The sequence below is a fragment of the Haliotis asinina genome, chromosome 4 (assembly GCF_037392515.1).
Source record: "Haliotis asinina isolate JCU_RB_2024 chromosome 4, JCU_Hal_asi_v2, whole genome shotgun sequence".
Lineage (NCBI taxonomy): Eukaryota > Metazoa > Mollusca > Gastropoda > Lepetellida > Haliotidae > Haliotis > Haliotis asinina.
Window position 1 is genome coordinate 4,569,788 of NC_090283.1, and position 17,736 is coordinate 4,587,523.

The 17,736-nt window shown below is 40.2% G+C and overlaps 1 protein-coding gene across 1 annotated transcript in view; it reads right to left on the reverse strand.

Annotated features, from left to right (window-relative positions):
* Positions 1-612: 612 nt before the first annotated feature.
* Positions 613-17,736, reverse strand: part of LOC137282195 (RNA polymerase-associated protein LEO1-like) — a 36,208-nt gene continuing 19,084 nt past the window's right edge. Inside the window, exon 3 of the mRNA XM_067813926.1 lies at positions 613-861. Coding sequence (XP_067670027.1) covers positions 613-861 — 249 coding nt within the window. The remainder of the gene's footprint in view (positions 862-17,736) is intronic.

Genomic DNA, 17,736 nt, shown 5'->3' on the forward strand with positions numbered 1-17,736 from the left:
AATAAGGACACGTGCTTTGATCCAAGATGAGTTTGAAAGTTGCTGTGATTGTTCAGCGAATTATTGATAGTAAAAGTCTTTAAAAACGCAGTGAAACAAAGCAAATATAGGACTTGAGTTTTAGCAAAAGACACCTTACTGTTTGTGACAAATGTGCAAACGAATTTATTACAAACATATTTGTAAGAAAGCATACAGTGCTAAAGCTATGAAGTCATCCAGAAAGACATCACCGACGTGAACAAAGACGATATACACACGAAGGAAAATGTTTCAGACAACAGTATAAAACTAACACAAGGTAATCGTTACACATATAGTAACGACCTTAATGTATTGAATATATGTAACTTGTTGAAGTCATTCAAAGCGAAATTAGACAGTAGTGAGGTCACAAAGTAAGATACGACATGATTTAAAATTTACTTTCACGTTTTGTCTTGGTGCGTTCTACTTCCAAACTCTAGGTTTTATCTTCAGTTGCGGAAATATATCTGACTACGGTTTCTGAATCATCAATAAGGGGAGTGTATGACTGGGAAGTACGTCCTAAGCTGCTTGATGTATCGCCGCGATGGTCTTCGGTGTTACGTGCAACACAAATGCTGTTCGTCAAAAGAGGAAGTGAGTTATCTCTATTGTTGACTTCGGCGTCAAGTGGCCTAGAAAAAGACTCCGCCCCAACAGGTCCTTGTTGCTGCTCTTGCCGCTGCGATACGTCTTCGTAATCCCCTTCCACTGTCGGTCCTTGGTGCTGCGACACTTCATCAGAACTTGCTTCCACTGCTGGTCCATGTTGCGGTCCTTGTTGGTGACATACTTCATCGTAATCATCTGCTTCTGCCTGCCCTTGTTGCTGATCTTGCGGGTGGGATACTTCGTCGTAATCTTCTATTTCCCAGTATCGACGTACTGCGTAGTACTCTGAGGTTTCTTCTGGCCTTGGTCTCTCAGTATGTGTCGACTCATCTACTTGATTATCCCTGGAAATGTACACAAGAGTGCTAGTAGCAAAGCCCAGCGTCTGTCTACTTCTACATGGCATCTGTGATCAGTAAGCCCGTGTGTTACATTCATTCTGTTGGTGTGCAAAATTTGGTTCATTATCTACTTTCGTCTATTGCAAAAACCTCTGTGATTCCTCAAGTGAAAACTTCATCCTGAATAAGGTTGGCTGATGTTTTAAAAACATCTGAATGGAAACTGTTTAGAATTGATCATATTGATAACCTTGATGGACTGATATGTAAGCTATCTTAGCAGTTGCCATGACAGATTAGTTCTATTTGTACCGGGTGTACAGAAGAATGTTAATAACCTAAAAAGCAACATTCAACGAATTAGTCAGGTGACAAATAGTGTTCAATATACTTAGCATTATATAGCAATATAGAGATTACAAAACACCAGCCTTTCTGTTGAGAATCTTTCGCTGCAACGGTGGCAAACGAAGACACCCACGATCGCACCGATCAAAAGTATACACGATGCAAACAGTCCGGTTGATAAAACAGTCATGGCGCTCCAAGTGGTCTCTGAAACGTATGGGTTATAGCATACCTGTAATAACGGGTACTGAAGTCGAGGTCATTACGATACTTGGATTACATAGTGAATATAGTACGGCATTCATTATAATTTATCCATAAGTGATGTCAGCTGTCTAGAGTTATGAAATAATCACATTGTTGAAATTAAATTATGGATCATTTCATGTGTTTTTAGCATACGGTTTGCAGCTGGCAACACTTGCGTTCAAATGACGTCTTGTGACGGCATGTTGACGTCATGTTCATTAATGCCAGCGTACAAATGTCCAACTCTGTCTTAATTCATCTTAGTGAACATTTACCTTCAGCGCATATCCCAGTACTAGCATCACATGTACGTCTCGGACAGTCTGTACAGGAGTGTTTACAGAATTGTCCATACTGTCCCCGAATACACCCATTGTCACAAAATCCGCTCTTTGGGTGACATGTGTGATTGTAACAAGTCTTAGAACAAGGTTTGCAGTCTTCTCCAAAGTAACCGGGTAAGCACCCTTCAACACATACACCTGTTTCATTACAACCCAAGCAGTTTGAGCTACACTGGAGCTGGGAGGAACAGTTTGGACCAGACCAGCTACCTACACAACCGTTGATGCACTCACCACTATATCTTTGACATTCAGAAATGCACGAGTTGGAAGTGATATTTGTGGTATTGCTTGCACAGTAAACTAGGCAGTTTTTGCTGCATCTTTTGGAACACGTACGTCCATACAATCCAGGTGCGCATCGTTGTACACAGTCAGTCGTTGAACAATGTTCACATGAGTATTCACAGTTCAGACCATGATATGGATCATGACACTCATCACATCTGCCTGTTATCCTGTTACAATGTCGACATCTTGGTGAACAGTTCTTACAGTTGGACCCATAGTATGAGTCATGACATCCAGAAACACAAGACGATGTCAGATGGCAGAACGTTCCATCACATCCTCCAAGACATTTTGTGCAGTTTTCCTTCGGAAGTGTGCACGGGATGTTGCATCGAGTACCATAGAAACCAGGTACACACCCGTCAGAGCAACTATAAGTGATATGTGTCTGATTACATTTACTGTGTTTGCAATTCTCGCTGCAAGGTAAGTTGCATTTGAGGCCGTAATACCCAGGAAAGCACTCTGTACTGCAGTATGTTGTTGTAGGTGAGCAGTTCGAACATTGCTGGTCCTCTGAGCAATATTCAGCTGCAAAACATAACGTAATAACATAGGGTAAAGAAAATACAAATTGAATATAGCATCACCCCTTTTCGTCTAGTAACGGTTTTAAGCAGCATCTTTGTTGTATGCAGTTGTTATTTATAATTTACTAACACAAAAGTAACTACAGTATTTGAATCTCTCAAGAAAAGTGGTAAAAATAACTATGTTAATCATAAGCAGTAAAGTACAGTAAACAGTGGACATACAATGACGGCAGTACAGTAAACAGTGGACATACAATGACGGCAGTACAGTAAACAGTGGACATACAATGACGGCAGTACAGTTGACGTGAGACAACAATGACATTGATGACTATTCAGTAAACAAGGAATACAAACAAAAACGGTTAGACATATGAAACACAAAACACTTCACAAGCTAATAGGATCTAGCGTTGCTACATTCAGAAGAAGCGTATTACTTTTATGATGTCAATGACAAAATTACCTTGTGTTGCCAACAACGTAAGTATAACACTTAGCAGGACGTGAATGTCCATCGCTGTCCTGAAATGAATATAAAAACAAGTCTAACCTCATTGTGATTTCAAAAAGCAATAAATTGCGAGTGACATTAATATGTGGTTCAACTATAAAACTTACCTTTCTACCTTTCTACGATTCTCTCAGATCAACCGCGAGATGAACTGACTAACACGTTTCTGACGCATTTATCAGCACTGAGCTGTCACTCTGAACGATGGTTGCTGTTTCACTGAGGTTTCAACTTCCTTTGGGCATGATCTAAGCATTCATACCGCGTGTGAAACATGGATTGTATATGCAACGTTGGTGTAATTATGTTCTTGATATCACGGACATGTGTTCTCGATGAAACTGGGGAGGTTTCAAAACTCGTGTGACACAGTGTAATGCAATCGTTAAATATCTGACCTATCTTATCAGTGCCAAAAATGTTTTCTGTAAAACTGATTTTGTGTATAATAATTATTTTATGGCTACTATCGCCCCGTCGTCTGGACCTCTAGATGGACGTTGAGTGGGCATGACCAAAACCTCGCAGTGATTATTGAATTAATTAAACTTTGCACCAAAAGGAACGTGTGACAATTTGTGGCGACTCAGACACTTCAAGAGGTAATCACTGTAACAATGTCACTTGACTATTGGAGGAAACACATTGTAGCCTAGCAGATCCTCTCTCCTCTGGAGATCCGTGAAGAGTCACACAAGGTTTTTGATCAACCCATGTAGGTGACTGCAGCTCTGGTTGATATGTTAATTTGCACTTCTATAGTGCTATTGAGATAGCTTTGAAATAATGCACATTTGCAAACCTTGCTATTTTAAAGTACTCTGTTAATTCTTCGTGGTTTCTTTGATCCATGATCTGTGTTTCTGAAATTGCATGCGTGTTCCGTTTTGGAATAACTTTTTGTTTCTGTTTGGAAATCGATATGTACATGGAAATCGACAGGTACAGTGGAGGTGCAGTGGGGGGTGACGAAGACATGCACTTTCACTATATGTATAGTCTTCCAGAATGTTCTATACTTAACGGACAAAAGAAACAATACCAAGTCGAAATCCCAGATATTACAAAACGACAAACCTCCATTTTGGAAAAGGACAGAGAATTCTAATAACTGGCGGATGAGGAATATGCACTTAGACATAGTTGGTACAAAAAGTCCAGTGAACCATTATATAAACGATGGAATGAAGTGGTCGGTATTTGATCACGAGGTCTCGAAACTCATAAACTCATACCTTTCAAGCTAACGATAGCATGACGTGTGTTCCGATCACACAAGTGAACCCGTACTTTATTCAGACTTCATATCGTCATGTGATTAACATTTCCTACTGGTCAAGTGAATGTTTACTTGACAAATGTTGTTTTTTGTTCATCGTACTGTTTGTACAGCTTGCAGAACTCATATACCGCATAGACGGTATGTGGTTATTTCGTTCTTTTCTCTATCCAGATCAAGATACGCCCATACAGTTGATTTCTTTTTATTTTTCGCCGTGCCTATCAATTGTCACGATCGTTACCTAATCATTTTAAGAAGTGAATTCACAGTACCTAGAACTCAGAATGTCAGTGTCAATGGCTAACAATCTTCTTTTCTCTCAACCTCCTCTGGGGCTACACGTGGCTGTGTTCCTTCACCCTTACTCTTCATTTTGTATATCAGTGACTGTTACTTGTCACTGAATGACTTGTTTGCTGTGAAATTCGCATATGACGCCACTGCTACTGGCCTAATTTCTGATTCTGAGCACTATTATTGTCAATGCACTGACAAACTGACACAACCTTAATGACAGTTGTGTAAATAGCACCCGTTTTGTGCATGTAGTTATTGGATATATTTTTGTGAATTGTGTGTGTATTCATTTTGAGCAGTCTGAATCTATAAGAAGTTTCTCCTGTATAATACAATCATATCTTATCTTAATATAAGATGTCAATAGCCGCTCATGACTGTCAACGAAACTCAAATTGAGTTATCTCTTCCTTTCGAGTCCTCGAGTCCAGTTAAACCCGATTCGTCATCGTGTACTCGCGCAAGCCCCCAAAACAATGCATTGTCAGAATTTGTTATATCCACCGTGGCATCAATGCCAGCCCCAACTCTCAGCACGACGTGGTGAGAACGCCAGACGCGGTATACCCTGGGCATGGATCCTTTGTTATTCCTCCAGGACAAGCTGACGTCGGCTTGCAGGAACAAGGGCTCTAGTACGAATCTGACAATCCAAATGGTCCCACAGTTGTCCAGTTGGTACCATGTCAGGTGACCTGGAGGACCATGGACTAAGCTTGACATTGTTTCTGTAGAGAACCCATGACGGTATGGACTGGATGAGAAAGGGCGTTGTTCAGTTGGAACATGATTATGGCGTTGGCGTAGGAATTTGATCAATGTGTCACTGAGCAGTGAGGTTACAATCCACCACAAGGTATGTCTTCATATCGTAACATATGGCTCCCAAAACCATGGTTACACAGCTGTAGGGTTTGTGCGGATACCGTACTGTCTGAGTCTGCTATAGACTGATAAAATGGCCACGCCCAGTCACTACTGATAACCTCACAGGAAGGACACGGTTTCTCAGGTGCATCATACGTAGGCAGCTTCTTCCTTGGGGGTGGTGACGCGAGGTCTTCCACTTCTGGTCATGTCTGCTGTCCGCCCTCCCTACCTGTAGCGGTCATCAGCCTCGTGATGGTTAGCCGTTTATAGCTGAAGGTCGCTGCAACATGTGCATGAGTGACACCCATCTGTACCATTCCAGTGGTCTTGATCACTGCATGGATTCATGCTATAATCAGTACATGGTCGCTGAAGTTGACTTTAAGGTCAGATGTCGAGGTAGGTTTGTGTGCACTCTCATACCCCAAAGATACACGCGCTTCATGCAATCCGTTCACGAGATTTCGTGCTTCCCGATCTTTTGTAGTGATACAGTTCGCCAAACCACAACACTTTTCGACGAGAAGAGTTGTGACTATTGTCATATGTTCATAACTACCTATAAAAGTTGAGTTCGAGACGAAATTATCAAATTCCCTTCGGCCTGTTTGTTTGCATTGTGCTAGCTATATCGCAATTGTCATAGAAGATTCACAAACACCTTTGACTCAGAGAATCAGCAGTTGTTTATACCTCAGTAATAAAACTGTCATGAAATGAAGACTTCAGTCAATGTATTGGTATGTATAATGGCCTTGCCTGGTTTCCCTCACCTGCTTACCTGCTTACATCAGATAATAATACATTCCTAACAATTTAACATTACGCAAACAGTGTAATAGCGTTGGCGACAATTGACCATTATGAAAACAGAGTATTGTGATTTTACATGAACTCTTAACATAAACAATTAAATCCACACATGGAAAAAACGTTAAGCACCCCGGTAATTCATTTTACACGTAATTATATTTTCCTGTTTTGGGAAAGGTAGATTAACCAACTTAAGGGTTACTACGGGTCAATGCATAATCGAGTATGAGGTTTGAGTAAATTGGCATTAATGGACATATATGGCATTAATTCTAATAGCTATTAACCTTATCCTGTACAGAAGTGTGATGTTTATAGACGGCGCATAAACGTGTGATTCAACAACTGGGGTTACCATTACCAGTTTTTTATTTTCGTCTTACAGGTGTAGGGGTTACTGGATCCTCGTTTTGCGTCTCCAGTTCAAGGTATGTGATGTATGCAACATGACGCCCCCCTCCTCATCACAGTGAGGAATGTTTTATTTATCTAAAGGAGGCATATCAGCGATCTTCAAATAAACAACATTTTAAATGGACATCGTTACGAAGATACATTTATATCAGAGAGTAGTCAGTCCCAAATATCACTATCTGAAGTACTCGTTGTATGTAGATAAGAAACAAATCAAACCCTAAAGGACACGAATTACCCTCTTATGGCTTTTAAATTTGTACAACCAGCCCTGTAGAATCTGTTCACTCCAGAAACAAATAGAACGTCCAAGACTACAATGTCCGCGAACGTGAAAACAGATGATCACTTTATATCTAGAGGAAAACGTTTTTGAATTATATTTTGTCCATTCCCTGCGATCAATTTCTGCTCAACCATGATCACGGTTTGCACATCTTGACCATCCAGTTTTATACAACGTTAGGCTTTAAACATAAACTAACTGCAGAAAACTGTTTACCACCGATATTTGAAGTACAGAAAAACGTCAAAAAGTCCTAACATCTGAATGATCTATTAGTTTGCGAAAGTAGAAGTCATATTGAAAATTGTTGCTTGAACTCTTGTAACATTAGCTTAATGTTAAAGGGGGCAAAATACATGTGGAAACGTTGTTGGTGTATGTTGTCCTTAACAACAGATCTGGTGCACTTTGACAAAACATTAACTAGTACACACTGAATCCATGTGATCAAATGTTTAACTGCCTTGACGGTTCAGCACTGATGAATCAGCCCAGCTATATGCAGCGGTAAAAATAACCCCCTTTACCCGATATACTTTCCACATGGACATGCTATAATATGCTATTGAGGGTGGTAAACATATACTCTTGCCAACACGACTAAACTCTAGGGGCTGACGTAAATCCCTCTTGGGTCCGTATGATCGCTAACTTTGAGATCTATCTACAGTTATATCGGTCAGCCTGGGCGACACAACTCTGGACAAAATGTTCATTTAGACGTCGATAGACACGTCCTCTTCCGTCACGACACTGAAGCAGAAAGCAAAATTTGCCACTACACGATCCACTTCGCCAGTTTTGTAGATTCCAGAATGGGACATCATCGGACCACTGGACCTGTCGATGTCGATGTAGCAACGTCTGGTTTGAAGTGTAGATTCTCGTTACAAATACGACATCCTCCTCTAACCTGGCACTACACCTGCAGTTGCAGTTGATGTTGCAGTTCAATACCACAATTGCAGTCCCCGGATGTACCTATCCTGCGCTGCACTGATGTAATCCTATGTCTGGTCGATCTTGTATGGATTTGGATTGTTGATATGGTTTCATAAACGACTGATAGTATTACGGAGGTTACCCGCAATGACAAATTGAGAGTCCCCACCTAATAACCGTATAAACGAATAACGACCTTAATTAGACGTTGTCCCATCTCACGATTCCTCAAACTGCACGTGCACACTGCGAACCATTTTGCTCCATGACAATTCCTTTCGAACATAAACGTACATTAACTTTTCCGATGATACACTTTTTCGTTCCGTCAAACGGTCAAAACAGCTAAACACTAAATGTGAAAATCTTTGAAATGTCACATATCACTATCACCTATGCGTTTCTTATGAGGGAGAGTATGCAAACCATTCTTAGCACGAGTAGGAAGAAAAAGCTAGACAGTTAGTTATTTTCTGTTTCACTTTCCCGAAATATTGATTGCATGATGCAACAACCCCTTATCATCAAGACTATCTGATTTACATTTCTTTCGGAGTTCATGCAACACGGACAGTTTCAAACCGACTCAGTGTACAAAGCCATATCAGTCATATCAGTATTCTATGACCTGTTGAACCTTGTTTTGGTGTCTGTACTTCACCTCCATAATGTGGTGAACTACGACACAACTGTGAACAATGTGTCAGTCAATGGCTTGGCGTGTGTGTAAAAGTGTTAAGGAGTATAAGAACCACCAACAAGTCCCAGGACACACACACACACACACACACACACACTCTCTCTCTCTCTCTCTCTCTCTCTCTCTCTCTCTCTCATTCTCACTCTCACTCTCACTCACATGCATATACATCTAGGGGCATAAATACTATTGAGGGTGGCGACACCCTACACAAGAAAAGTCGTCTCTATAATCTACAATTCGACGAATATAACAGAGCATACTTGTTGTGACAAACATAACACTTCCAGCATATGCTGGTTAAAAACAAAATAAAAAACACCTTTCCATTTTTGTTGAAGTGAATAGCCCTTTCACTTTCTAATTTTAGTGATGACATACTGCTTGTGACAGAGTGTACACATGTATAGTGTTCTTTTGAACACGTTTGATCGTCTCTATGCAGTGTTTGCACGTTCTGTGTGTTTGTGACATTACACGTGCAGTTATCCTGAATCCCGTATGATGTTTACAAACGTATTCAAATGAGTAACTTAAATGTGTTTACATGCCATTGTGCCAGGTCTGATGTTAGTCGTTTCTCTCGACCATGGGAGTTTAGCTAGACTATATATAGAAATGTGTAATGTCTGGGAAATGAAATGACATCGGTTCCATATTGAATGTGAAAACGCCACCATTTATTTGTCATTAACATCAATAGGACACTCAACTACATCGTTCACACCAATGTACTCCTTAAGTGTCTCCCAAGAAACACGTAACGATCTATACAACATATAAATATATATATAACATTTGAAGTGAGGTACATGAGCGGTTTTCTTATGCGGCAGATGTACACGTTGTGTAATTATACTTCGCCTGTTATACATTATATACAGATATAAAGTGGTGTGATATGTTATACTTGTACTATATTTAGACACCATATTGGAATGTACAGAACTAGAAATCTCAGATCTACAGAATATTTCAGATTTTCTTTAGATACTTATTTCTGCGTGTAGTAAGTGATCTATTACCACTTATCGCACATTACATCGGTAGGAGAATGTACAAGCATATTTGATGAAAGAGTAAATCAAACTTGTGGTATTTATTATCTATACAGTCGTCTGGGGGAATTATGGGAACATAAGACGTCCTTTCAGCTAAAGATATTGCATAAAGATGCGTTCGAGATAACTTGCTATGTAGAGAAAGGCCACCCTTTCCTTTGGAGTGCGACCAGATTAGGTGTGCTTGGTGTGCATATGTACTACGAAGACTGCAGGGTCTTGGATGATGTCGGTCCAGGAGCCAAACATTGAGTAACGGTGCATGATTTGGAAGGGTATTTCACATGTACTACGAAGGCTTACAAACATTCACATCACATTTCAGGATCTCGGATGATGCCGGTCGAGGAACATTGAGCAGCGATACATGGATTCAGTAACTGTTGCAGTGTACATCTAACTGTGACGCTCAACGTGTGACCCGAATATGTAACACGACAGATTCATGTACGTAAGATCTGCATGGTTCATGATAAAAAACTGGAATAGGCCTCGTCGCCTATTCCTGTATAGCAATACATGCCTAACAAACTATCAGAGTTGGTGTCTTGGAGTGCCGGGCAAGTTGTCCAGTCACTACTGACCCTTGTCAGGTTATTGTTATTATCATGCAAACAGTTTTGTTGCGACCCGTTAATTCCGAAGAAAACGACTTATTCTTCCTCTTATACATATTTCAAATGGCAGATTTTTAAACGAGTAGTGTTCATCCTTCAGAATGACCTTCACCACATGTGCTGGGTTGTTGGCGGATGTAAATTCGTTTTCATTTCCACGAAAGAAGGACACGCTTTCGACATTAGAAAATACATTTTACATATTTCTCGAAATGAAATGACAAGTAACGTTTAACTACATGGCCTACTTTGTCACTCCTGGGTATTGCCAGTAGTCACTTGCACAAAGCGATCTTAGCGCTACTACTGTCAAATCCTATGTTGGAGAATGGGAGTTACAATCAGTGTAGCGCTAAGATCGTTTTCTACATGTGGGGCAGGCAAATGGATAAGGCGTTCACTCACCACGCTGCAGAGCCATGTTCGATTCCCCACATGGGTACAACTTGTGAAGCCGCATGCTGGTGTGGCATTGCCTGAATGTTGCTAAAAGGGTCGTAAAACAAATTCACTCCATCCGTAACTCCATTACAATAGATGATAAACTAACTGGTTCTATTAACATGTAGGTCATAGACATAGGGAACATTTACACTGTGACTTAGTGTACGTGACAGGTTATTATTATCAGGACGTGACAGGTCAATATTGTGTGGTTATAATACAATAAGCTTTGTTTCAAAGCATTCCTAAGGAACTTATTTGACTTTCTCTTGATAAATGTTTTAGATTACATTATACGTATTTCAAATTTAGGATTATTGAACGAGTTCATCTGTCCAGTATAAACCTCACTACACACTGTAGACGTGTTGGTGGTGATTATAAAGTCATCTTTCATTTCCATGAAACAAGTACACCCGTCCTACTACTTCTTAGTACATTTACATTTGGTTTCAAATTACTGTTTAAATTTTACAATCAAGTTTTTTTTTAGTTTTAGTCATATATGTGACTGGTATTTGAACCGAATGAGATCAGTATATACTCTATGTAGTGGCGTGCATGGTGCAGTGTGCATGCAGCAGTGCGTACTTATCAGCCCATGTCATCTGATTAACGAGATACATTTCCTTATGTGGTAGCTTTCAGCTTAACAGCATTTACACGAAGTAACTGTATGAGTCACACGATATCTTAAACTGCTATCTGCATACGTGCTTCGATTCACAATTCTCGTCAGCGCCGATGTGATTTTAATGATGATTTATTGGTCTTATGCAATAAGGACACACGTCTTGTCCACCGATACCCTGCTTTGTTGTGCTGGCATAATTCAACACAGTCTGTACACAGTGCAGTTGTGTTGTTTAGACATGTTCTGTGCTAAAAAAGTTGGTAACAGACAATCTACTGCTGTGAGCTGTCTTGCATGTTTGGATCAAGGTGCAACACAAATACGTTCGCCCCTCTGAAATTTGTTTGACTTTGGTAACAATAAAGTGACTTCTGCTCTCACATTGCATTGCTTAGGCAATCACAACATCAATTCAAATGTGCGAGGGTCGTTTTCATGTATGTACATCCAGCGTCGAAATAAAGGTGAAAATATCTGACACTGCGAGGGCGTGAGAAGCGCCTAACTCCTTGGTGTGGAGTGTAAGAGTGTACCTTCATATATTTGTACGGTATACATTCCGGCACAATATATGTTCAGGTATTACGCAAACATGGAGTTGCATATTTAACATTCAGTTTTAAATGCATACTGATTGCGATCGTTGTATCACAGAAACCTTTTAAATTACAAACTCTTGCTTTAAATTATTATCAAAAGGTTTAATTAGTGATAAGGCGTTTGTGTCTAAGCTATCAGGTTTAGTCATTACAAATGATTCATTGTCACATTTGAAAGATGTGTGGAAATTATATTTACGACGATTTCGGGGAATGGAAATTGGTCCTCCCTTACCTGTAACCGGCAATAATTTACGGTAGATCACCACAATAGGTATCATGGGGACTCAGGCCACTTTTGCTGCCTGCATGCACCCTAGTTACGCGGTCCTGAACAAACTCCAGTACATACGGATTGTCCCTGTAAAATACACATGTGGCCCCACCGCTGACTGTTGAGGGTTCACCAAGCACATATTAATGTCTGGTCCTGTTTTGCTGCACGCTCATTACGTTCATAAACAAAAATTACCCACTAGCTGCATGCATTGTTTCTGTTTGGTTTGTGACAAATAGTCACTGGTGTGAAGTCTTGAAAGTATGGAATACTGTAAGGGACATTCTCGCGATCTCGCATTCTCGCGTTCTCGCGAGAATGTCCCTTACAGTATTCCATATGAAAGTGAAGTTTGAATTTTCGCTAAATGACATGTGGCAGATACTACCAGTTCCGATGCTTCCAGTTATAAACCTATATAGAGCAATTTGTTATGGATACCAACTTCTGTGTGTCGTGAGTGCGGAGTTTCCATACAGATTCGTGCACGTTGTCAAGGAGATAAACTGTATATTAATTAAATCACTCCTGATCAAATCAAGGTTTGCATTACAGATGGCTAGTTTTCACATTTCAAATGTGGCTGATTTAAATAAGCAATTATAAAAGTATATGGGTATACATGTCTTCCTCGCAATATTCGACACATTTGAGCCTAGGTTTACACAGTCGAGGACGGGTTTGAGCAAATAATTCTATTTTCACGTATTGACGACCCAAGGCAGACACATACTTCCGTTCATTACGTGTGGAGAAGAAAGAACACAGAAACGTGACTTTCACACCTGCCTTGCCTTTTCCATAAGATGTATGCAGTTACGAAACATTGCATGTTCATTTTCATTTCCTGAACTAGTTCGACATGGCCCTGACCCGGTTTGACATTTCAGAATACATTTACATTTTATCATAAATTAGCAAAGTTGAAACTGAAAACAGTTTTATCTCTCATGGTGTTGAATTGTTTAGAACAAATGTAAATTCACGACAGGGACATGTGTGCTTTATCAACTTTGTTTATGACCTGTGACCCTATTCAAGAGATGGGGAGAGCTTTGTACTGGGATATGTGACTACAATCGGCAAACCCTGAAATCGATACAAACAATCGAGTTCAAAGATTTCTGCTGTTATGAGTGTACATGAAAGTTTATGACGGAAATAATCCTATGCACTTTTCAGACATAACTAATTCTATACATTTTGGACACAAGAGACCCACATTTTATGTGACACCCGAGATCAACCGTAATGTCGGATTACTAAATCACTACTACTACTACTAATTGAGGAGTGAATGTCAATTAACAAATTATCATGACTGTATTATACAAATGCATGAAGGTCCGGGGTAGAATTAGTATTTAGTAATCCATGTTGTACAAGGCTCGCGAACTAGGGTGACACATTTCATCGTACCCCAGCTGTAGTGATGTTCATGCTGTTGATCAGTGGATTGTCAGTGGCCTGACTATTTACAGACTACCAGCATATAGCTGTGACCTTACTGAGGGCGGCGTTAAACAACAGACCAACCTTAAGATCTACTCAGTTACAGATCATCTAGGACTCATTTTCATTTTCCTGAAACAGTGACTCAGGTTTAACACCCCAGAATACATTTACATTTGATTATATATATTAGCAACGCAGTTTCCCCTCTCATAGTCTATGGCTTGCATTTCATTTCGATGGAATTATGGGAAGCGGGTTCAAGTGTAAATGTCACGACAGCAACTTGTGTGTTCTATCAGTGTGTTCAACTTTGTTTATGAATTGAACACTGCTTTGTACACAACTATAGCATGAGTCACACATGTGGTGTGAACATTGTCCACTAAGTGATATAATCTAACATTTCTATGGCATAATGCAGTTTCGCGCGTCACCACAACAAACCTGACTATTACAAACTGCTCTCTCTCTTTCTCTCGAGGAAATCTGCTTTCATAATATTGTCGACAGGAATTGAATAATGATTTATCAGTCGTTTACAAACCTGCCTGCTCTTTGGTGATCACAAACTTTGTGACAATAACTTTCCCCACAGTCTTTCAATGTTGATGACGACTCAGTGTTGAAATATTCTGGAACCTTCATTCTTGTTTTGTCCTCTGTATTGACTGGTTTCTATACATATTAAGGACGATTGCGAAACTTCTATTCACAAGGGTGTTACAATAAATCGAAAAAAAACCTGCATAAATACATGCGTATATTTACAAGGTGCCATGGATGTCGGCAATATGTAAGTTGAAAATACCGCAACAAGCACTCGTGTTCAAATAATTCACAGTGACGGTGAGTGAGTGAGTGAGTTTAGTTTCACGCCGCACTCAGCACTATTCCAGCTATATGGCGGCGGTCTGTAAATAATCGAATCTGGACCAGACAATCCAGTGATCAACAACATGAGCACCGATCTGCGCAATTGGGAACCGATGACATGTGTCAACCATGTCAGAGAGCCTGACCACTCGATCCCGTTAGTCGCCTCTTACGACAAGCATAGTAGCCTTTTGTGGCAAGCATGGGTTGCTGAAGGCCTATTCTACCCCGGGACCTTCACGGGTCCACAATGACGGAGTTGTTATGAGTGCACATGAAAGTATATAAAGAAAATAGCTCAATATTTTCACACGTGATTACATTTAACACACAGGTGCCAAATTAGAACTGTTTTGCCAGTTGCTATCACCAACATTTCACGGAAATGAATGGTGTCTCGTTCTCGCTGTTCAATTTGCATTGTAGCTCATGAGCGAATACAACACTCAGTTGATTTAATGTCCATTGTGTCATAAGTGTTACCGATTTTTTTTTTCTGCACCAGCATTTCCCATATATTTGAGCGTAGGGGGGATGGTCCAGGGGATAAAGCGTTCGCTCCTCACACAAAGGCGCTGGTTTGAATCCCTTGAAAGGTACAGTGTGTGAAGCCCATTCCTGATGTCTCCTCCTGTGATATTGCTGCAATACAGCTATGTCGGTAACCAGTATTGCTCTGTCGGTAACCAGTACTGGTATACTTATTTTCACCTCAGCTGCCAAGACTTTAGTGATGCCAGCGTTGCTGTTCAGACTTTACGAAAGTTCTTTTGTAGTAATATATAATTTTAATCTAACGTGTGGAATATCAGTTGGCCCAGAAAAATGTATTCGGCATATTGATCTCTTTTGTGTTTACCTACGTTCAAAAGATCCATTGGGTTAAAAGACACGCCGCGTGCGTGCGTGCGTGCGCGCGTGTGTGTGCGTGTGTGTGCGTGTATGTGTGCGTGTGTTTGTGTGTGTGATCCTATCACGGAGAGCATTTCTGTACTTAAATTTATTTTAGTAATTGATAATTGCCAAGTATTGTAGAGATTCTGTTTGTAGGAGTCAATATCCACTCGATGTCAATGACCATGACTCCCCGTCGAGTGCTCCACTGAGCCACGTGGTTGATATTCCATGGCACAATATCGATAGTTTTAACGCACCAGAGATAAACCCTATCACTCCTAATTTCGAATTACTAAACCACACTCACTACCGCTGGAGTAGTTTTTAAACATCAAATGACCATGCTCTCATTACTCAATTCAGAAACTACACTAAGATCCGGGTTAGAACTGGTCTTCAGAAACAGTTCGCTTCGTCAGAGGCGATTAACGGTATCGGATGGCCAGGCTCGCGAACATGGTTGGCACATGTCATTGTATCTCAAGTGTATAGAGGTTCATGCTGTTGATCACCTGATTGTCATCGTATCCCAACTGCATGGAATTAATGTTGTTGATCCGTGTATTTTCGGGTTCAGGCTAGAATATTTACAGACTGCCTTCATACAGCTGGGCTGAAACAACGAACCAACCCTAATATAATATTCAGTTACAAAATTCATTCCTCGTTCACTTTTGATTTCCTGAAATATGGAATCGGGTTCGACATTCCAGAATAGATTTTACATTTCATTATGAATTAGCAAAATTGAAACCCAAAACAGTTTCATCTCTCATAGTGTTGCATCTAATTATCATTGAATTATATGATGTTGGTTCAAAGGTAAACAAGGACGAGTCTGTCTTATCAACGTGTTGAACTTTTTCCATTCACGACATGGTGCGAACTTTATACAAATATATCATTAGTCAGTCATCGTGTGATCTAGACATTCTCCATTAACTGATGTTTGTCTGACATTTTAAGGCTTGTAACATAACACAGTTTCGCTAGACAGTTCATATTGTCCTTGGTCGTAGGGCATATTGTACCGCGCTGTGCACGTTTTTGTCGCTATCCGCCCCACCACGACACACAGGACATACTACTTTCTGGAGGAAACATGCATGCATGATTTTGTCAACAGGAAGTTTAAAAATGATTTATTAATGGTTTACGGATCTGCCTGTCCTTTGGTGAGCACAAACGTTGTGACAATATCTTTCACCAAAGTCTTTCAATGTTGATGCCGCCGCAGCGTTGAAATATTTAGGAACGTTCCGTGTTTAAACATGTGCATATCAGACCGGGTTTTTGTGCTCGAGTTCTCGTAATCTCTATTGAACTGTTTTCTATACCAGATTCAGGGCAACTACGCAACTTTGATCCGCAGGGTGCTACAACAAACTGAAAGAATCTTCTGTACGGATATCTCGTTCTAAGGGTCTGTTTATAGCCAGTCATAAATGCGTGCAGTTAGTATTACGATAATGTGACAATACACAGGCATGAAAACCTTACAAAGACCCGTGTTGAAAGATCTCTGTTTGATTTGGTTATGAGTGTGCATGTATGTTTGTAACGGATATACTTTTCACCCATGATGCATCTCGTCACTGTGATTACAATAGAGATATGCAAGATATATTTTATTAGTTGATATCATAAAGATGTTATGTCACAGAAATGACTAGTGTTTGGTTCTAACTGGTGAATGGTTTTGTGGCAAAAAATCTACAGATGAAGTTATATACGAACCATGAGGCCATGAGCAATACTTGCACGGGACGGCGTCTATTTGAGTGGTATGACGTCTCTCTAATAATCTATATACAACTGTATGGTGAGGTCGAACTAACACTCACCCATGGCGCACACACATCTCGTATGTAAGTAAATCAATCGAGATTAGCGAATCGACATCTACGATTGGCAATGGTATTATCACTTGCAAATGTTCATATCGGGTGTAGTGGAGTAGCTCCGTGGTTAAAGCGTTTACTCGTTGCGCCGAAGAAACGAGTTCGATACCTGACA